At 44.6% G+C, this 23,498-nt stretch overlaps 1 protein-coding gene across 1 annotated transcript in view; it reads right to left on the reverse strand.

Moving 5' to 3' along the window:
- Window positions 1-23,498, reverse strand: part of FAM135B (family with sequence similarity 135 member B) — an 861,083-nt gene that overhangs the window by 366,917 nt on the left and 470,668 nt on the right. Inside the window, exon 5 of the mRNA XM_086966257.1 lies at window positions 17,923-18,062. Within this exon, the coding sequence (XP_086822383.1) occupies window positions 17,923-18,062 (140 nt within the window). The remainder of the gene's footprint in view (window positions 1-17,922; window positions 18,063-23,498) is intronic.

Here is a 23,498-nt window from a genome sequence, read left to right on the forward strand (position 1 = left end):
ATACATGCCAGCCCCCCCTAGGGTAAGCATTAAGCAGCACAGTGGGCAGGGTGTTGTGCATTTAAAAAGTTAAATATGAGATTGTAAGTGTTACGTGTCCTGGTAGTGAAAATCTCTTCAGTCCTTTTTCACCACTGCAAGACCTACCTCTCCCTTAGGATAACATTGGTCTTTCTTAGTACATTTATTAAGTGATAACTTTCAATTGAGAGCAGGTGGATAGATAGAGTTTGGTGTCTAACGAATTGTATTTAAAAGTCCTCTTTAATGGTAAAGCCAGATTTTAAGTCACAATACTAAAAATGCCCCTTTTAGAAAGGCGTCATTTTCTTGTCCTATCCATTTGGTACCTGCAGCCTGTCACTGGGTCACATGACTAGGTGCAGCTGGCAGTTGGTCTTTGTGTATTGCTCCCTGGCAGTGAGATAAAGGGACATATGTGTTGTCAAGTCTCTGACTTAATGAGGATGAAAAGCTGTCACCCACCACACTTGCACATCGCAAAGGCTCTGTCTGAGTACACTCACAAATGGGTTGACACCAATCAATTATGACCCTAGACAACCTGGGGCAAGGGCAGGGACGCAGGAAATTCTAATCAGCTCTGGGGCTGGAAACCTCCAGAACCTACTACTATTTCAAAGTGGTCACCAGGTATAAATATTGGAACCTCAGACCCATCTCTTCTGTTAAACTTCTGGACCTATGGAAGATTCAGATGAATGACTACTGTGCTGTTTTGCTTCAAGAAGAACTGCCAATCCACTGTCCTGCTGAGTTACCCTGCTACCCTCCTGCCTGAGTAAGAACGACTGGACCTACATTTTTGAAGCCACAACCATCAGAGTGACTCCAAGACCCCTTTTGGCTGGCTTCCTGATTAGAACCTCTGGGACAAAACAGGCTTCAACAACGTTTAACCAAGCACCTGGACTCTGCCAGCTGTGAGTCCCACTCTACCTAGTGATGCCACCCCAGTCCTGGACTCTTGGATGTGGGGCTGAAGGTGTTCTGCCAGCCCAGCTGTGGTCCCAGCAGAACCGACACAGCTCAAAGCATTATATCGCAAAACTCCATATCAAAACTGCACGACTAACCCCCGATGCAGGACTTCACATCGCAGTACCGCAGCTCTTCGGTATTGCTGCTGTGAGACGGAAGCTCCTCCCGAAGACATGCTCAACGACGATGCAGGACTCTACATCACAAGCCCGCAACTTTTTAAGAACCAGGCAGTGCATGACGTATTTCGACACAGGACCTCGCATTCAAGCCCATCATCGAAGGCATCCTCGACAACAATGCATGACCTCACATTGCAGCCTCGCAGCTTCATGGAACACCAGGACCTCCCATTGCTTCTACTGCATGACGCATCCTTGAAGTGGAACATCGCATAACTCCGCAAGCATGATTTAAGGTCGTTTCTTCAGTGGGCTTAGCTGGGTCCCTGTAGCTGGCTAGCACCCAATTAAGGTTGGCCTGAAATAGTGACTTTGTCTGGGTCTACCGTGAACAGGTACTTTGTGCTTTTTGACACTATTTCCACTTACATCTTTAACTTTGCATATCTCATGTTCTACTGATTGGATTTTTGCTATTTTGGTCTTAAATTATTTATGACATTGGCGTCTATTTTTCCTAATCGATGTGAGTCTCACTTTATTACTCTTTGAATTGCTGTATAAATACTTTACACAGTGCCTCTAAGTTAAGCCTGACTGCTATGTGCCAAGTTTCCGGGGGGTTTACCACAGCTTAATTTGGGGTTTGCGTGTGACTTGACACTGACAAGGATTGTGGTTGCTTCTTGAGTCGAAGTTTGAAAGAAGTTTGTATAAAAGTTTGATCAAAGTTTGAAGTTTTGAACTTACATACTTGGGTCTTTGTTAGGATTATGGGAGTGGTTGCTAGAGATATTGTAGGCTGCTGTAAGGTTGGTGCATTTTCATGGCTTGATTAGAGACCTGTTGGATAAGAGCTGCTTCTTGATTACGTTTTCAAAAACATTTGCACCCTTATGTATTATCAGCAATTATTATTGGGGATTTCTGTGCCTTTCTTTTTGAATGGTGGGCTTTTCCATTCATATGCCTTATTTTTGATGGAGCACCGGAAGATGACGGGTGTTTATTGACGGGTCATCTTAATTCCTTCTTACGGTGCATTGGCTCTCCCACCCTTCACCATGATAGGAAAGGATATATGGGGTTGCCTTCTTTCCAGAGCCACAGCAAGCCTGTCCTTGACCCAGAAGGAGCGAGGGTCCCACGGGGGCATTTTGGACGCCACTACACCGCGCTGTTGGTCCTCCCGCCGCAGCGCTCTACAGCGGCTGGTGAGGACTATACTACCCAGGCTCCCCGGCGCCCCAGCATTGGTGCATCGCCGCAACGTCATCTCGGCGCCCGGAGGCGCTAGAAATTGCGGCGCACCCCGGCAGAGCGGGTTGCCTTCTTTCCAGAGCCACAGCAAGCCTGTCCTTGACCCAGAAGGAGCGAGGGTCCCACGGGGGCATTTTGGACGCCACTACACCGCGCTGTTGGTCCTCCCGCCGCAGCGCTCTACAGCGGCTGGTGAGGACTAAACTACCCAGGCTCCCCGGCGCCCCAGCATTGGCGCATCGCCGCAACGTCATCTCGGCGCCCGGAGGCGCTAGAAATTGCGGCGCACCCCGGCAGAGCGGGTTGCCTTCTTTCCAGAGCCACAGCAAGCCTGTCCTTGACCCAGAAGGAGCGAGGGTCCCACGGGGGCATTTTGGACGCCACTACACCGCGCTGTTGGTCCTCCCGCCGCAGCGCTCTACAGCGGCTGGTGAGGACTACACTACCCAGGCTCCCCGGCGCCCCAGCATTGGCGCATCGCCGCAACGTCATCTCGGCGCCCGGAGGCGCTAGAAATTGCGGCGCACCCCGGCAGAGCGGGTTGCCTTCTTTCCAGAGCCACAGCAAGTCTGTCCTTGATCCAGAAGGAGCGAGGGTCCCACGGGGGCATTTTGGACGCCACTACACCGCGCTGTTGGTCCTCCCGCCGCAGCGCTCTACAGCGGCTGGTGAGGACTACACTACCCAGGCTCCCCGGCGCCCCAGCATTGGCGCATCGCCGCAACGTCATCTCGGCGCCCGGAGGCGCTAGAAATTGCGGCGCACCCCGGCAGAGCGGGTTGCCTTCTTTCCAGAGCCACAGCAAGCCTGTCCTTGACCCAGAAGGAGCGAGGGTCCCACGGGGGCATTTTGGACGCCACTACACCGCGCTGTTGGTGCTCCCGCCGCAGCGCTCTACAGCGGCTGGTGAGGACTACACTACCCAGGCTCCCCGGCGCCCCAGCATTGGCGCATCGCCGCAACGTCATCTCGGCGCCCGGAGGCGCTAGAAATTGCGGCGCACCCCCGCGACGCGGGAGCGAGCGGGAGCGAAGCCGGGCTAAGCCCGGGCAAAGGGCGGGCCCTCTGAGGCCCTCAGAGGTCAACAGTGGTCGGGCGGGCCACCCCACCAACAATTCTCATTAAGGTTAGTCCCCCAACTGGTTCCTTACAATGGCTGATTGTACCGCTAGCAGTAATAATGTTGACATCCTTACTCAGGATGCAGAGTCCCCTGCAATACTGCTAACGTCGTTTGAGGCATTGATAGACACTGCATTCAACTAGATTGTTGAGACTGAAAGGAGATTTTCTATGGGTCCAATGAGTATTAACCAACCACATGCCACCAGCAGTCTCGATGGCAATACCCATACAAATCCTGAAATAATTGTTGTAAAACCCTCACATCCCGTTGTTGAAGTACCAATTGTCTTAGACGATTACGACACTGTCCAGTATATAGCACCAGAAGTAACTCTTGGCCATGCCCCAGTAATAACATCTACAGAGGCTGCTAACAAGGTATCAGATAAAGTTGCAGCCAAGAGAAAGAGGGGTCCTGCTAAAATAACCCACAACAAACGGAAGCAGCCACTAAGGATTGTCAACCAACCAACCCCACAAAGTTTGTGGAATAAGGGGAAGAGACAGAAGTTGGTCCAACATATAGTACCCACACAGGATCAACCGCATTTGGGTGACGTGGTCGTTATAAATAACGAGGGGTCAAATTATATATCTATCTCCACCCAGACTGAGTCCCCCCACGGAACTGACAAACCCAGTCACTATTCCAAATCAGAAGGGAACCTTATTGAGACTATTGCAGATACAATTTTTAAAAATTTGGAAGGTCAAATGATCAAACAATTTAATAATATTTTTAAAAGACTTGATAAATTGGAGAATTTAATTAAAAACGAGGATGCTAAGAGAAAAGGTATAGCGAACTTGGACAAAATGAGAGTAGAACGGCTGCTAAAAGACCTTGAATCCACTACTCGTGTCCCCACTACAGGTGACCATGGTAACATCAGGACAGTGGAACAACATGCCATTACTAACCCAGCACAGTCTGTTACACCTAAGGTGACTAAAAGCAAGGGCACAACAGGCAGTAACCCGCCTGATCGTCAAACCAACACCCCCTTACTCCCATGTAACCCTACACATGGACATGTCACTTCTTCCAAACCCTCTGTCTCCGCTAACGATGCAAGCGGATCATCAACTAATTCTATTAAAAAGAGTAACGCAGCGAAGCAGACCACCTTAGCACAGAAGGGTCCTGTTAACCCCAGCCAGCACGACAAAAAGATCACGCATGAGGACAATAGGCCTATCAAACATCAAGGCCCAGCCCTACATCTTCCCCCTGAGGCTTGTCCGTATGTTTTAGTTCTGGCTGGTATCCCACCGCTCAAGGAAGGTCAAGGAGAATCATGGGTTCAACTTCACAATAAGTGTATAGACTGGTTAACAAAGCATAAGGGTGTGGGTTATGATATTTCAAAAGAAATCATAACCACACGGCGAGTAACCTGGGTCGGTCCCCTTTACAAAAATATCAATGGGGACTGTATTGTAATTAACTTTAGAAACCCGGGCACTGCAAAATTCCTGTTGAACTACAACCCTGGTCGTCACGGCCCATCTACTGTGGTGACCCCACTACCATTAAAATATTTTTATCGTCCTCCCCACAAGATGATGCAACCCCCTCCAGTTTTTCCCTTACAGAATAGGTTTGGGATATTCCAGGACCTGGACACATTGGACTGACTCTCCTCTGAAAGCACCGAACTATTTCCTGTGTGCTTTGAGGCAGCTCAGTTAGAGGAACCATCCTCAGAGGCGGCCCTGTTAACACTGGAGATCTCTCTACCTAGCTCACTATGCGTTCAACAGGGGTATGTTACACCTAAACCCGCCTCAAGTACTAACCAGGGTCCCTGTTTGAGGAATAATAAAAACAATAATCTAACAATTCTCAGTTGGAACATTGCGGGCCTGAAGTCCAAGATGGGAATTCTTTCATGGAGGGATTGTGTCAATTGTCATGATATATTGATGTTTCAAGAAACTTGGTGTGTTGAGGACCTATTGTTTGAGGGGTATAGTTGCCACAACAGGACTGTCCCGGTCCCTTTGGTTGGTCGTCCTAGTGGTGGATTGTCCATTTGGATAAAAATTTCTGCTGAAGCTAAAATTGACGAACTACAAACAAATTGTCCTAGTTTCATGGCACTCTCGTATACCCAGAGGATAAAACTGTGTTTAATCAACTTCTATAACAATGATTTTTTGTCCCAACCTAACCCAAATTTTATTCTCTTATTTGATTTTATTAATGAAATTATGGATGGACAGGTACACGGGAAATTTGATGGCATCTGTTTAGGGGGGGATTTTAATGCACATGTACATCCAAGGAATCCCCCATGCAAAAGAGGTATAGAACTGTTAGATTTTCTTGCTACCAGTGAACTTGTTAATTGCATGGAACATGCAGGTATGGACAACTATGCATCCCCATTCCCCACTTTTATTGGACATGGGGGTGGTACAACAATTGATTATGTTTTCGTTTCAAACACCGTCGCAAAGGCATTAATAAGGGCAGAAGTAGTTTGTGAAATTCACAGTGATCATTACCCAATTGCCATCCATTTATCATTACCGAAGGGTAAGTGTCCAAGACATGAAATATCTTTAAAGAAGGAAGGAGTTAGGCCCTTGTTCAGAGGGTAAGGCTGGACCTTGTAAAAGTTTTATGCCACAAAAAATGCCATCCCCCTATTCACATTAGCCCTTGATTATAGGCGACACATCGGCTTCAGTCGGATATGTCAGGTATTTTATTTACCTTTGTATTCAAAAAGTTTTTCAAAGAATTATAACTTCACATGGCAGAGAAAAACACTATACATATAAACAATAATAGACATATTGACAACAATACAGTATGTACAACATGAAAAAAATCACAAAGCGATTCATACAAAACAACTGTACCAGTTTCTGGGTATTCAGGCAAAGATGCAAAATAAATGTGCAACCCTCAATAATCATAAATGAACAAAGTTTTTAAACTATTGGACAGAATCACATTCACAAGGAGATGTCACATTACACAAATGTTGTGATTCAAAGAACTCGCAGTGATTAGAAATTGCATCTCCTTTCATGCCGACGCGTTTCGAACACCAAACAGGAATTAAGGGTTCTCATCAGGGCCGGATTGCTTTCTGTCTGTGTGTGTATGAAAAAAGGTGACAGTGTATGAGTATCAGTATGTGACCTACTTAATTAAGACTGCTTATGATGTATCACATTCAAAAGTGATAGTACCTTATTTGTCGCTGTTGTTCTCAGGTAAGATTTTGTGCATCAAAGAACTGTCGTCTGAGGGAAATTAAATTAGAACAATCAATTTTAGGCATCGTTCTATGCTAGCTAGCTCTGCTGTAACCTCATGTCAAAGTGCCGCATGACGTACCTTTCAGTGATTATCGGTCTGTGTGGGCCATCCCTACGCGCGATGAGGTTTTTCCTAAAGGAAAGGCGAGGATAGTTTTACTATCATGGAGCTTCTGCGTTGTTCTAAGGGAGCACAAAACAATCAATGAGCGAATCCTACCTTATAAGCCAGCACCGCGCGTTTCAGGAGCCGCTGGCTCCGTTGTCAGTTAGTTGCAGCCGGTGGCTTTTACCGCGGGTTCCGTGTGAGGTCCCGTATTGCTTTTGCTTTTATCTTGCGCTGTTTAAAAAAGAGGACAGGGCAATCACTCGGAGTCCCTGTGCTGGGCAAAGATTAACCCGTGGCATCTTTTAGCACAGCTCACCTCATATCGGGCGTCTTGCTCCCACCAGGATTCCGCTCGCTATGGCAGGCGGCGGCCCGGTTGCTAGGTGACTAAGAGGGATTCTGGGACCGTGGGCATTCTGGGTGATGTAGTTCACTCGCGTTGCATTGAATGGAACAGAAGCTTTATTGTTGGGCACCTAGTCATCAACCCTTCAGAAAAAGGGGGGGCATAACAGACCACGTGGAGCCCCACGTAATTCGTGACATTATAGCCTGGACACTTCTGACAGGGAGTTTAACCCATTAAGCGTGCTATTAAACTTTAGAATGAGATATGCTTCTTTCCTAAGGAGTGTTTCTTCGATATCAATTGGGCCCTTATTGGCAATGGGCGCTATTGACCAAAGTACAGTCCACTTAAAATCCATCTCGCTGTGATTTTGATCCAGGAAATGTTGTACCATGGGAGCACTTACCACCTTCTTTTTGATTCTTGATCTGTGTTGGGTCACACGGCTGTTAACCTGCTGGGTAGTTTTACCTATATAAATCTTCTGACAGTCACAAATGATTGCGTATACCACGTTACGCGTTTTGCAATTTGAAAAACAGGTATGTTTACATTTGGTACCTCTATGGACAAACTCAACCCCCTCAATTGTGGAGTCGCATGAAATGCAGTTTCCACACTTGTGGTGTCCTTCAATAGGTTTAAGGCCCCATAGTGACAGTAAATCACTTTTGGGCTTTGGGGCTGTCACGTCGGCTCTAATGAGGTCCTGGCCAATACTTTTATTCTTTTTGTACGCGAACAGCGGTCGTGGGAAAGGGCATTCAAGTCCCTCTAGCAAATGCCAGTTCTTTAGGATCATCTGTCTTACTTTATGCGTATCTGGTCCAAATGTGGTTACACAGACCAGCCGGTCCATGTCTCGCTTGACTGTTCTCTCGAGTAAGCACTCCCTGGGGGTATATTTCGCCCTTTTCATCGAATTACTAAGTAGTTTCTTAGGATAGCCCCGATCCTTCATCTCATTGCAGAAACGAGTTGCATGTTTCTCATAATCTGTTACTTGCGAGCAGTTCCTCCGTATCCGAAGCAACTGCCCGTAGGGCAAGTTGTCCCTCAGACTCCTGGGGTGTGCACTTCGGTGGTGGAGGATGGTATTTTTGTCTGTCTTCTTTCGAAAAAGAGAAGACTTCAAAAGTCCATCTGTGCAGCTTATTTCCAGGTCTAAGAATGTCATTTTTTCATTACTGGAATCTAATGAAAACTTTATGTCCCGATGTCTGTCATTAATCCAACGGTGGAAGTCGACCAACTCTGTGCGGCTCCCCTGCCACAGGAGCCACACGTCGTCGATGTATCTCCACCATTGTTTAATGTATTTACTGAAGGGATTGTTGGAGTGGATGAATTTGTTCTCATACTCCGCCATGTACAGTATGGCCATCTCCGGCGCATAAGGACAGCCCATGGCCGTACCTTTGATCTGCATAAAAAATTGGTCATTGAACCTGAAATAATTCTTTTTAAGCGTTAATTCTGCTAATTTCAGGATAAACGAGGTAGGGACCTGATGGGGTCTAACTCTTTTCTCGAGGTATAGTTCTAGCACTTCTAGTGCCTCACTTTGCGGAATTTGTGTGTACAAGGACGTAACGTCCATTGTCACCATAAGTTCCGTCGTTGGGTCAAACTGAGTTCCCTCAACTTTTAACAGGAAGTCGGTGGTATCTTTCAAATATGATTGAACATCACCGATAAAGGGCTTCAGGAAGAAATCGATATATTTCGATAGGGGTTCCAAACATGATTCACATCCGGAGACTATTGGTCGTCCCGGTGGTTCCTCCGAATTTTTATGAATTTTAGGCAAAAAATATAGGATTGGCGTCCTTGGGAATTTCTTTATCAAAAAGTCACTTTCCTTTGGTCCCACAAATCCTTCTTCCAGTGCCTTTTTTGCAAACAAACCACCAGACCCAGACCCAGAGGTAACAGGCTTGAGGAATAAATCCACTTTCATCCCCTACCAAAATATCCCGAAACAGGTGGTAGCGTTCGAACAGGTAATGCTATCAGCAATCTCTAACCTAGAAAAGAATAAGAAATACACTAAACCAAACATCACTAAAGGCCAACGCTTAGCCATTCAAAACTTGAAATGTGACCCATCGGTCATTATTAAACCAGCGGACAAGGGTGGTGCAGTGGTGATCTGGTCCAAAGAAAAATACCTCAAGGAGGGTGCTACACAGGTCAATAACTCAGAATGGTACAGAGAGCTCCCAGGTGACCCGATGCGGTCTATTCAGGGACAAATTGAAGAGATAATAAGAAATGGTGTGGAAGAGGGATTTGTGGGACCAAAGGAAAGTGACTTTTTGATAAAGAAATTCCCAAGGACGCCAATCCTATATTTTTTGCCTAAAATTCATAAAAATTCGGAGGAACCACCGGGACGACCAATAGTCTCCGGATGTGAATCATGTTTGGAACCCCTATCGAAATATATCGATTTCTTCCTGAAGCCCTTTATCGGTGATGTTCAATCATATTTGAAAGATACCACCGACTTCCTGTTAAAAGTTGAGGGAACTCAGTTTGACCCAACGACGGAACTTATGGTGACAATGGACGTTACGTCCTTGTACACCCAAATTCCGCAAACTGAGGCACTAGAAGTGCTAGAACTATACCTCGAGAAAAGAGTTAGACCCCATCAGGTCCCTACCTCGTTTATCCTGAAATTAGCAGAATTAACGCTTAAAAAGAATTATTTCAGGTTCAATGACCAATTTTTTATGCAGATCAAAGGTACAGCCATGGGCTGTCCTTATGCGCCGGAGATGGCCATACTGTACATGGCGGAGTATGAGAACAAATTCATCCACTCTAACAATCCCTTCAGTAAATACATTAAACAATGGTGGAGATACATCGACGACGTGTGGCTCCTGTGGCAGGGGAGCCGCACAGAGTTGGTCGACTTCCACCGTTGGATTAATGACAGACATCGGGACATAAAGTTTTCATTAGATTCCAGTAATGAAAAAATGACATTCTTAGACCTGGAAATAAGCTGCACAGATGGACTTTTGAAGTCTTCTCTTTTTCGAAAGAAGACAGACAAAAATACCATCCTCCACCACCGAAGTGCACACCCCAGGAGTCTGAGGGACAACTTGCCCTACGGGCAGTTGCTTCGGATATGGAGGAACTGCTCGCAAGTAACATATTATGAGAAACATGCAACTCGTTTCTGCAATGAGATGAAGGATCGGGGCTATCCTAAGAAACTACTTAGTAATTCGATGAAAAGGGCGAAATATACCCCCAGGGAGTGCTTACTCGAGAGAACAGTCAAGCGAGACATGGACCGGCTGGTCTGTGTAACCACATTTGGACCAGATACGCATAAAGTAAGACAGATGATCCTAAAGAACTGGCATTTGCTAGAGGGACTTGAATGCCCTTTCCCACGACCGCTGTTCGCGTACAAAAAGAATAAAAGTATTGGCCAGGACCTCATTAGAGCCGACGTGACAGCCCCAAAGCCCAAAAGTGATTTACTGTCACTATGGGGCCTTAAACCTATTGAAGGACACCACAAGTGTGGAAACTGCATTTCATGCGACTCCACAATTGAGGGGGTTGAGTTTGTCCATAGAGGTACCAAATGTAAACATACCTGTTTTTCAAATTGCAAAACGCGTAACGTGGTATACGCAATCATTTGTGACTGTCAGAAGATTTATATAGGTAAAACTACCCAGCAGGTTAACAGCCGTGTGACCCAACACAGATCAAGAATCAAAAAGAAGGTGGTAAGTGCTCCCATGGTACAACATTTCCTGGATCAAAATCACAGCGAGATGGATTTTAAGTGGACTGTACTTTGGTCAATAGCGCCCATTGCCAATAAGGGCCCAATTGATATCGAAGAAACACTCCTTAGGAAAGAAGCATATCTCATTCTAAAGTTTAATAGCACGCTTAATGGGTTAAACTCCCTGTCAGAAGTGTCCAGGCTATAATGTCACGAATTACGTGGGGCTCCACGTGGTCTGTTATGCCCCCCCTTTTTCTGAAGTGTTGATGACTAGGCGCCCAACAATAAAGCTTCTGTTCCATTCAATGCAACGCGAGTGAACTACATCACCCAGAATGCCCACGGTCCCAGAATCCCTCTTAGTCACCTAGCAACCGGGCCGCCGCCTGCCATAGCGAGCGGAATCCTGGTGGGAGCAAGACGCCCGATATGAGGTGAGCTGTGCTAAAAGATGCCACGGGTTAATCTTTGCCCAGCACAGGGACTCCGAGTGATTGCCCTGTCCTCTTTTTTAAACAGCGCAAGATAAAAGCAAAAGCAATACGGGACCTCACACGGAACCCGCGGTAAAAGCCACCGGCTGCAACTAACTGACAACGGAGCCAGCGGCTCCTGAAACGCGCGGTGCTGGCTTATAAGGTAGGATTCGCTCATTGATTGTTTTGTGCTCACTTAGAACAACGCAGAAGCTCCATGATAGTAAAACTATCCTCGCCTTTCCTTTAGGAAAAACCTCATCGCGCGTAGGGATGGCCCACACAGACCGATAATCACTGAAAGGTACGTCATGCGGCACTTTGACATGAGGTTACAGCAGAGCTAGCTAGCATAGCTCCATGATAGTAAAACTATCCTCGCCTTTCCTTTAGGAAAAACCTCATCGCGCGTAGGGATGGCCCACACAGACCGATAATCACTGAAAGGTACGTCATGCGGCACTTTGACATGAGGTTACAGCAGAGCTAGCTAGCATAGAACGATGCCTAAAATTGATTGTTCTAATTTAATTTCCCTCAGACGACAGTTCTTTGATGCACAAAATCTTACCTGAGAACAACAGCGACAAATAAGGTACTATCACTTTTGAATGTGATACATCATAAGCAGTCTTAATTAAGTAGGTCACATACTGATACTCATACACTGTCACCTTTTTTCATACACACACAGACAGAAAGCAATCCGGCCCTGATGAGAACCCTTAATTGCTGTTTGGTGTTCGAAACGCGTCGGCATGAAAGGAGATGCAATTTCTAATCACTGCGAGTTCTTTGAATCACAACATTTGTGTAATGTGACATCGCCTTGTGAATGTGATTCTGTCCAATAGTTTAAAAACTTTGTTCATTTATGATTATTGAGGGTTGCACATTTATTTTGCATCTTTGCCTGAATACCCAGAAACTGGTACAGTTGTTTTGTATGAATCGCTTTGTGATTTTTTTCATGTTGTAAATACTGTATTGTTGTCAATATGTCTATTATTGTTTATATGTATAGTGTTTTTCTCTACCATGTGAAGTTATAATTCTTTGAAAAACTTTTTGAATACAAAGGTAAATAAAATACCTGACATATCCGACTGAAGCCGATGTGTCGCCTATAATCAAGGGCTAATGTGAATAGGGGGATGGCATTTTTTGTGGCATAAAACAAGACATGAAATAGGCGCAAGGGGTCTGGAAGTCTCAACAGATACGTTGAGGGTAATCTGGAAGGGAGTAGACAATAAGGGAATCCTGGCAGGAGTATGTAAAAAATATCCAACTTTGATCAAGGATTGTCTTACCACAGAGGACCATGGGACCAACGTGGTTAAAGCGTTCTCTGAACTCTGCACTGTAATTAAAGGCGAAATTTCCAGACCAGCCTCTAGTAAGGCTGAGGAAACGCCTAGATGGTTTGATGCCCCATGCTCAAAAGCAAATAGGACGCTTAGAGCTGCCTTAAAAGATGAACCGAGGGATATACCGCGGGTAAGGCTGCTCAGAGCAGAGTACAAGCGTGCTTTACGCACCAGATCAAATGATTTACTGAAAACCCACTGGGATTCCCTGGCACGATCTGCTGACCTAAAAGATACCACTGGGTTTTGGAAGGAGGTAAAGGAAATAAGATCTATCGATTCTAATTTGACCGAAATTAATTGTAACATTACTGGTCCTATCTGGGTTGCTCATTTTGGTAAAATTTACGCAACACCAGATAATCCTCCTTTGTTGCTACCCCCTCCACACCCAATGTCTATTTCCACATCTGAGGTATTTGATGCTATTTTAGAAAGCGCCGGGAATAAAGCGCCTGGATCCGATGGGCTCTCTATAGACCAATTAAAATGTGAGCCAGATTTTTGGGCCCCATTGCTATGCAATGTTTTTAACAATTTAACCGAAGGGGAGATCCCGGAAACATGGTCACGTAGCATTATTGTTCCCATTTTTAAAAAGGGCGACAGGCTGGACCCTGGGTGTTACCACCCAATTTCTTTAATAGATAACACCTTAAAAGTTTTGGGACGGATCTTATTTAAAAGGATAAGAACTTGGACTGATGAGAATAACATCCTACATCCTAGCCAGTTTGGGTTCCGCAGTAGTGTCGGAACGGTGGAACAATGCTTGAATCTGAACCTGATCATGGCCAAATATAATATTGCAAAGAAATCCCCTTTATACTTTGGTTTTATGGATCTGAGCTCGGCTTTTGATTTTGTTAACCGTTCCCGGCTTTGGTCTACCCTTCTTGAATACGGTTTAGATGACCATCTGGTACATTTTTTAGCTTTTTTACATCGTGATCTTAAAGCTTGTGTACGTGTGAATCAAATGGGTGAAGTCTCTGATGATATTAGCATTGGCAGGGGGGTCAGACAAGGGTGTGTGCTGGCCCCTCTCCTGTTTATTTTGTATATCAATAAGCTAAGCGGCACTTTGAGCACCCTAACTAGTGATGTGCCCCACATTAATGGAGCCCCTATACCCACCCTTCTTTATGCAGATGATGCGGTCCTGATGGGCCGCACTCCCAAGGCACTCCGTATTTTAATCTCAGGCTTTGTCCTTTTTATGGCCCATTTAGGCCTAACAACTAATTTTAAAAAATCATTGATCATGAGTTGTGGTCCAAAAAATCACAAAATCCCCCAGATTATTTCAGGGTCAAATGTATTAAAAAGCACCAGCACCTTTCCCTATCTAGGGCTGCTATTTTCAAATAATGGTACGTGGCATGCACATGTTTCTTATGCCAGGAATAAGTTGGGCAAGGCCATTAATTGTGTAACCTCCTTGAGACAACCCAACCAAGCTGATGTAATAACTCCCCTGGTTAAGATATATCAAACCCAATGTATGCCAACCGGCACTTACGGCGCTGAGGTTTGGGGTTGTACCAACTGCTCCCCTATTCAAACAGAAGAAAATAGATTTTGTCGTAAGGTATTGGGGGGGGGTTATCTGTTCTCCAAACTATGTATGTCATAATGAACTAAATATTTCTTACATAGAGGATTTTGTGAGATCCAGACCAGCATTATTCTGGATAAAGATATGGAACAATACGGCGGCTACGTTGACCCGCGAAATTATTTTGGACTGCCTAAAGTGTGACAGGGGACACCATATACCATGGCTGAAAGCAGTAAAAGAGTGCCTTGCAAGTGTGGGTTTGGCTTCTCTGTTCACATCACCAAACCTAATAAATCGCTCCCATAAGACCATCATTTTAAGGGCATTGTATGATTTATATAGCGAAGAGCGGGACAGAAAGAACCAGACTAAATGCACGGTTGTAAAATATTTGGCCTACTCTGAACCACACATTAAAAAACCTGGCCCACCGTACAGATATTTGCGTTTGCATCTTGGTAGATGGGTAAGGGGTTTACTGTTTCGTCTCCGAGATGGGAGTATAGTTAATTTACTGAACTTCCCGCTGGGATACAATAAACACCTCGAAACCTTAAACTGCCCTTGTAACCCTGACATGAAGCAAAGTCTCATGCATTTCTTGTTCTTTTGTGGTTTTTATAAAAAATTCACTGTACATTATCTTATGCCCTATTGTAAGAAAAACGGATTGACTAATTTTAAATTGGCACTCCGGTCCTTCCTGGTATTGGGATCAGATGAAGTCATTTTTAGGATGAGTTGTTTTCTCAAAGCTGCTGTTAGATCGAGAACCACCCTTAATATTGATGTATAACTATAGCACACTGCACTTTTTACTTTGCACTTTGTTGATAAAATTTTTTAATCCACTTCTTTTAATCTTTTTGTAATATAAAAAATAATGTGTAAATAGATAATATTATAATAATGTGATGTCCATTCTTTTTAACAATGGTTTTAAAATTGTGTTTTTAACAGTGAAATCTATCATTATGAAGGGACACATCTTGTATAGCTATGAAATTGTAAATGGATTTTGATTGTGCTCGTTTGTCCTCGGACTATTCTCCAATTGTAACTATTGAATTGAATGTTTTTTGTTTTTTGTTTGTACTTTTATGGATGTTTTTTATTCCGAATAAAGATCTTTTGACTTTTGACTTGAAAGGATATATGTTGTTAAGGGGTGGTGTTCATGAGCCTGTGGATGGACTGGGTTCTTTAATTAACATTTATGAGATGTTGCTGGATGCTTAATACCTTGTCTTCCTTAGTGAGGAAGTGTGGGGCATGCATTTGGACCTACACGTGCGCTTGGTGATGTGTAGAGAGAGCCATGCTATATGGTGTTGTGGGCAATCGCAGCATGCTCTGGGGTCATGTGTATATAGCTCTAGTCCAGTACGCAGATTGCTGTAGGACCCTCCCTAATTGTGTCAGGTTCATTGACTATGCCCTTTTCTAGAGGGTTCTTTTTGGGATCATTTTCAGATTCTTTTTGCTTGTGTCATGGGCGGTCCCCTAGGTTCTCCTGTGATGTGTTTACTTCCATTGTCATTAGCCAGAGGGGGTAGGAGAGCTGTCCAATGGCCCCATGTATTTCTGATGTAGCGGTGTCTGATATTGGGCTTACTTGCACCCCTTGACTGCGTGCGTATGGCCTTGTGTGTTGTTAACTTATGTACAAGGCGAGATAAGGTGGTAATCCTATTTCTGGAAACCTTGCATGGAGCTGTGATGGATTTTTGCGGACTCTCCTCCTCCTGGTACTCCATTTCCCTAAGCCTATGTCCTAACCAAGACTTTTTTTTTGGGACCTGCTATCCTCGGCTGAAGCCAGAGACTTCCAACCAGTGACATGCTACCTTTTATGTTTTGGAGGAGCATGACCGGACAAGAAGGCTTAGGGTGTTTGGAGAACTTTGAAGGCAAGGAGGAGGCAGAACGTTGCTCAAAGGGTGCGAGGCTCAAACTTTGTTGAATTTCTCCCAATACAGGTAATGAACTGGGATGATCGATTGTTCTGGTGAGCTCTCTACGGACTCAGATCCATGCAGTGACTTGTGAACGGTCAGAGTTTTATGCTGCTCTGGACGCTATGGGTTCTTCACCATCCCAAATGTGGTTTCCCACAAGAAGTCAGTAGCTTCACCGGAACCTCATCCAATGGCTATATGTCCACCTGGAGCTCTTCTTGGACACAGCTTGCTGCCTTGCCCTACTGAAGAATTTTGACATTCAGTTCAGAGACTAAATCAGAAGGCAAAACTTCCAACCAGACAAACCAGTTGTTTGTTTCTGACCAGCACTCCATCGCAATCTAGGCCCCAGTCAAGCGCAACTAGATTACCGCAGTTGCTGCTTAACTCTATGACCTTATTTTCATTTAAAGCATTTAAAATTCATATCTCCAGTTCCCCTTATTGGACTAATGAAAGTTTTTGCACATAACTTATACTCTATTTTCAAACATCGGAGTGGGAATTTTATTGTCCTTTCAACAATTTAAATGTTTTGGAACTTCTAAATGCTTTATTACTTTTCTTAACCTAAGCCTGTCAGCTCTGCCATAGCTACCAGGTGTTTGAAATACTAAACCCTTTACTGGACCTAATAAAAGTAGTACAAAATGTACTTGTGGTGTACTATCATGCTGCCCAACTACTAATGCACTTTCCCACACCTTAGTAGTAGAATGCCAATATTTATTTTCCAATAACTAACTGTAAAATATCTCTGGAGTACTAAAAGAAAAAAACATCATTACTAATTCAAGGGGCAAACATTCTGAAATAATGAAGGTAAAAATGTGATTACCGCATTTCCCATTTGTACAACATTTTTGATTTCTCAGCTACTCTGTGCAACTCATATACACTGATTAAATACACACCTCGCAGAAACACTATTTCCAATTAACATCAGCAAAAACTACTACTACCTTCCTTCAAGTAAAAGTACAGAAAAGGTCTTTGAGTATTTGCGCGAGGGACAAAATTATGACATACTTCACAGCCGTAGTTTTTTTACTATTACAAGCTAGACCTGCTCATTTTGAATCTGCATGAGCCAGCCATGCCATATATAGAGTCAATGTATATCATTTTATATCATGTGGACATGCTGAAATGGGCTGGAGGGTCTGACTTTAAACATTAGTTGTAAAAGTATGTGTACTGATGGTGTAATACACAAACAGGGTGATTCGAACATTAGACTACATTTAGTATGACTTTTCTGTAATTGTTTACATCCTTTTGGTCGAGCTGGAGAATAGACAACCTTGAAACGTGAACTTTCCTAGTGAATAAACTAAAGCTATATATCTGCTTAATGAAAACCTATTCTGTATAAAAATGACACTTACAAAGTTTATTGAAGTACTTGACAAAGAATTAGATTTTGCTACAAGTTGTTTGCGTAGTATCTAAAATATACTACCATTACTACTTGAGCTCTGGCATTTAGAAAGTATACTGAATATATTTGTTGTTGTAAAAAAAGCATAATTCCCAAAACCATACCTTCTCAATATCCAGGAGTAAATGGACCTTGAAGATCATAGATTCATTCATTACAATCTCTTCATTCCGGTACAAAATCTGAAATATTCTGCTGTATACATTGTTTTCATAGATACAGGGAGAGAAAGGGTCAGCATCATCTGAAAAAAGACAACATGTCAATTAGGTTTATACAGCTTGATTCTCAGTAAGTGGAACAGTTATTTGGCATATCTAAAAATCATCTTTTAAAATGGTTTCGCTCTGGGTTACAATTACTGACTGTTCACTTCTCCTTCACCCAGACCAAGCATATTACCATGAGGCATGACCCAGCATTTTGTGCAAAGTAACATGCTTGAGTTTATCATTTAAGCGGATGAAGCTACCTGTTGATAGGTTGCCAAGTTAAGTTGGTAAAACATCATTAGACTGAAACTACTTAAAGAAGATTTGGTGCTTACATTTACAAGTACAATGTTTCAAAATGCATTCAAAAAGAATGACTCTTTAATAAAACTAAGGGGCAGATTTACAAGCCCCTTGAGCCTCATTTAGGCTGCAGTTGCGTCTGGGAGATGCGTCACGTTGTAAAGCCCTGCGCCACATGTAGGCGTTCCTGCGCAGGGAGGGGCGTCCCGGCGCATGAACGCCTCCCAAAAATCTACAAGATTTCACTCAGTCACTTTGGGGCCCATGCTGCGTCAAAACCCTGCGCCTGCTTGAAGCAGGAGTAATGATTGACGCAGCATTGTTCACATAGGGCCCCCCTGATCATTGCTGGAGCTGCGTCCCATTGTGAATGCGGCGCATCAAGGGTGGCGGAGCTACGGCGCACAATTACTGGCGCATCCCTGCCGATATGCAGGGATGCGCCAGTCATTGTAAATCTGCCCCTAAGTACATAGATGAAGACAGGATTTATGTTGAAACATCACTGATGGAGAAGTTGGAGGTTGCACCAAACGTCAATTTACGTTAAAAGTAGAGTTTCCTTTTGACACTAAATCAGATATTATTAACACCAAAAAGTCCTACTCCCATTAGATATAAAAGCCTGTATCATCAGGAGTAGATCTGTGTTCACACAGGTGCAAAGCATGCTTGTATCTTTTGAATATGTACATTTATTTTTGTGTATCTCCATCTCAAAACTACTGTGAAAGTGGGATGGTGGAGCTGCCAATGGTGGTGTCTGCAACGAGTTGACATAACTAATATCACAGGTATTACCAAGCGATTTTCCCAAAGAAATGTGCAGGAGGAAAATAAGGCCTACCAAAGAAAATAACAACAAAACCAGTAATTAGGGCAGCAGGGAGGCTGCTTCACAAAACTAGCTTCATACCCTTAGACCAATCCCATCCAGTAATGAGTTACTACGGTCAAGCCAAAGGGTAACTTCCAGACTTTACAGACCTCAAACATTGTTTATGACACAGAAGCCATACCAGCTGGCAGAATAGAAGCACGTTGGGCATGTTAGCAAGAACCTCGTTAAAATTATCGCTGTTTTTAGCGGCAGGAAACTGCAGCTAAAACGGCAATAATGGGCTTGTTAATATTCGTTATAGAACTCCAATAGAAGCCCAGGTTAGATGTCCTGCACATCTAACCTGGGCTTCTATTGCAATTCTATAACGCATATTAGCAAGCTCATTATCCTGATATGAGTGGAGCAGCGTGGTAAAGTTTAGTATGCCTGAACTCAGAATGTAAAGATGCATCTTTTAGTGCAGGTGATTTTTACATTCTGTGTTTTAAAACACCACTTTTAGAAAGTAGTTAATGTCTTGCTCAGTCATCCCATGTGCCTCTGATGGAATGTGGATTTCCTGTCTGGGTTTTGGATGACAGAAATCTGGGGAGCAGGAGTGGCTCCAGATAGACTAGGCAGGGCAGTCAGTCAATTAGTCAAAGATAGCTTTATTCGATTTCATATAAAATCATATAAGCACATACGAATTCATACATTTTAAAATGTTCAATTATTCAATAAATAAGATCTATAATAGAATAAAAAATACATACAGAAAGGTTCTCTATGGTACGTTTGTGTGCGTAAGTACAGTTCATCTTCATAAATACCTTACAAACTCATTGGTAAACCTTATTTATAGTTAAAAAAACTTCATTTAGCCCATGGTAGCTCTGCATCTAATTACAAATTTTAAAAACTTTGATACAGCGCTAATAGTCATTTCATCCTGCAATAAGAGAATCTTAAAAAGAGCCGGTCTGCACTGTCTCAGGCCCCAAGATTTTAACAGGGGGGTTAAATATCTTCTCCTTCATCACACATAGAATTTGCAGAATAGAATGCAATGTATTGCTGATTGCACAGAAAGGTCATCGCATGGGCAATTAATTAGGTTTTTAGACCAGTCATTTATGTCTGGAAGAGTGACCATCCTAAAATAACTACCCGTTCTCAACCGTGTTAATAGCATTCTGTCATAGCTAGACTGCTCTGGAGATAAATGGAACTGCAAGCCAGGACCCTGTAATAATGAATGGTGGTGAATGACAGAGGCCTTCTTCCCCTCTACTGACCAACGTTGATCCTCCAGGAAGACGGAACATCGTTCCTTCAGTGTTTTTTCGGGTATTGAGGATAATAATAGGGGCGTATTATAAAATTCTGGATGTCCTATATTTGTTAAAAAGGCCTTAATATATGAGAGCCACTGGATGTTTTTGGACCCTTCAAGTTTCATACAGTCTACAATAATCGCCCTGTTGAAATCAGTTTCAGTGGAAGTCCAAATCTTGTGCCATAACAGCACAGGGCTGATCCTGATTAAATCAGAAATATATGCGAGAGCAAGTTCCTTATGACAAACATGGCTTGAGGTAGATTTAGGAACAGCCATCAAGTATCGGAGGAAGGCATTTTCCTGTACCTGTATTTCTTGACAGTCTGAGATGCCCCAAATGCCAGCCCAATAGATTGCAGTCGATAATATTTGGCTTTATAGATATCAAGCAAAATGCCAGTTTCACATTTTGTGTATAGACTAGGCAGGTCAAGAAAGGGCTGAATAGGCTGGGGCTGCAATTGGGGAAGGGAGAGGAGATTTACTTGCACCTCAAAGGGCCTGGTCTGCCTCTGACCATGCCGTCTCCACCTCCTGCCAGGAAGTCACACCAGAAAAGGCATAAGAGGTTCTGGCTGGGCACAGACACTCTCTGCCTAGGAGATCAAAGGATTGGGAGTATAAGTACTGGGGATGTGAACCCATGAAATGGGCTTCCTTGTGACTTTGGGACTTGCTGCTGCTGGGTCCCAGGAGGAACCATAACGAAGGACCACCTCCCTGCTGGAGGGCCCTGTGAGCTGGCTTGCCTTTGCCCTGAAACCTTTGGGAACATAGCGCCTCGTGAACACTCTATTTTTGCTCCAGGAGGAGTGCTGGTGGCCGGGAATGCTTGGCTGCAATGTCTTCAGAGGGAATCCTGACGTGGGGATTCCCCCGCACTGCCGGATCAAAGTGGGAGCCTACCCTGCACTTTCATGCTCCTGTGGGTGGGAGCCCACCCCACATTTGCAAGCATTTAGAAGCAGAAGCCCACCCCTCATTGGCCAGCATTTAAGAAGCGTGTGCCCACCCTGCATTGGTTACGAGGCGCCGAAAGGAACCGCCACAGCCCGGTCAGGCAGTCAGGCATCTTGCCTGGTTGTGGGCACGGCCGGAAGAGGCGTGCTGTGGAACCGGAAGGGAGCCGGGTCGACGGAGACCTCGCTCTATTAGTGCTCCAGGTCAGAGCTGGGCCGAGTGGTAGACGGGAGCCTACCCCGCATTCGAGGGTGTCTGAAGCCCAAAGGAAGGAGCCCAGGAGCACAAGACTTCACTCCTGGTGCCGGTCAGAAGTCAGGCAAGTCTGCCTGATCATGGGCGGAGCTTCTGCAATGAAGACGGAGACTGCCAGGCACACTGTCAGTGCCTATAAGCTGCTATTCCTGTCTGCGAGGAGCCCCGGTGAGGGGGGCTCCCCCAAAACGCCCTGTTGTGCCTGCTTGCGTCAGTTGGCGCGGAAGAGTCCCGGTAGTGGGGCCCTGTCGAGGCACGTTGTCAGTGCCTGGCCCTGCCTAAGGAAGACCGGAGGTGGCTACGAGGAGCCCCATGAGTGGGGGCTACACCAAGAGCATTGTCAGTGCTCACAGGGCACAGTAAGTGCCAGTGCTACTTACCTTTTGCCGCATTGTGGTGCTGAGAGCGGCACCAGAAGGATTTCCTAAGGCACTGTTAGTGTCAAGTGCGTAGTGGATCGTCACAGCTGCACCGCAAGCACAGACAGCTGCAACGTTGGGCCATTTCTTCTGCTCCATGACGAGGAAGGGGTGAGTTGCACCCTACACCCCCAGCACATTGCGCACAGTGGTTCTTTGCAGACAAAGAGGGCCGGGGGAAGGCCCTTGTTACGCCCTCACATTTTTGGTCAAAGGGCATGTGAGCCTCAGTGAAAGGCCAATGGGCTTGGGGTCAGGTTTGGTACCTGTTTATGCCAGGATGACGCAAGGCCCTAGGGAAAGGTGCTGTATGCACCTGGGGAGTGTCAATAAGGTGCCTTCTAATTGTGAGTAATGCATAAATGTGTTTTATGCCTAATTAGATGCCTACAGAGGTTGCATAATGTGTTTATGCCTATCAAGATTTGTACATAATGTGTTTATGCCTACTGTGATGCAGACATAATGCATATATGTTGCTAGATATAATGCTGAGGTCAATATTGTACCAGTAGTTACTGGCTGTGTTTTATTTCTACTACTTGTGCTTGTGATGGTTCTGACAGTGGCCCAATTGGCCCTGGCATGTATATAATCCCCTGTGAATATTGCCTAGGGCCAGTTGGCAGTGTATATGTGTGATTATAATTCTAATGTGTTTTGGATACTACAAATGCAATTTTTACATAACCTTTGGTGGAGTCTCTTTTGTTTTGTGCCTAGTATGTTGCTGCTGTGTGTGTGTTGCGCAAACGCTTTACACATTGCCTCTTGCCTCTGGGATAAGCCTGAATGCTTGTGCCAAGCTACCAAGGGGGTGAGCAGGGGTTATCTTCAGCGTGTAACTCCCTTGCCCTGACTAGAGTGGTGGTTTCTGCCTGGCTTAGGCGCAAGTTCTAGCCAACCAGAAATCCCTTTTCTAACAGTGTTGCAAATTCATCCTGTGCCCTGAGCACCCTCCAACTTTTTCCTGACCGGTACTGGTGGTAACTGACTCTAACTGAACCTGGGCTCTGCCTAACCAGGCCCAGGGCCAGTTGTATGCTAAAAGATACACGTTAGAATACATATAAAACACCTACATACACTAGGGTACACAATGGTATGGTGGGGTACCCCTGTGATTGACATGACCTACAGTATATAATAGGGCAGGGGGATTGAAACTACCTAGAAGTCCCTAGTATCTTAGGGAATGGCATTTTAGAGGCCTGCAGCTATTTTTGCACTTGCACGTGTGCACTGCTGAAGAGGTCAGCATATTAGGAACCCTCAGGGTTTCCGCTATGTATCCCAGGGTTAGGGGGTCAGATATTTATAAGGTACACTCTTATAAAATGAGTTTTATATGTCCTGGGTTACATTT

This window comes from Lissotriton vulgaris, chromosome 4_1, assembly GCF_964263255.1.
Source record: "Lissotriton vulgaris chromosome 4_1, aLisVul1.2, whole genome shotgun sequence".
NCBI classification, from domain to species: Eukaryota; Metazoa; Chordata; class Amphibia; order Caudata; family Salamandridae; genus Lissotriton; species Lissotriton vulgaris.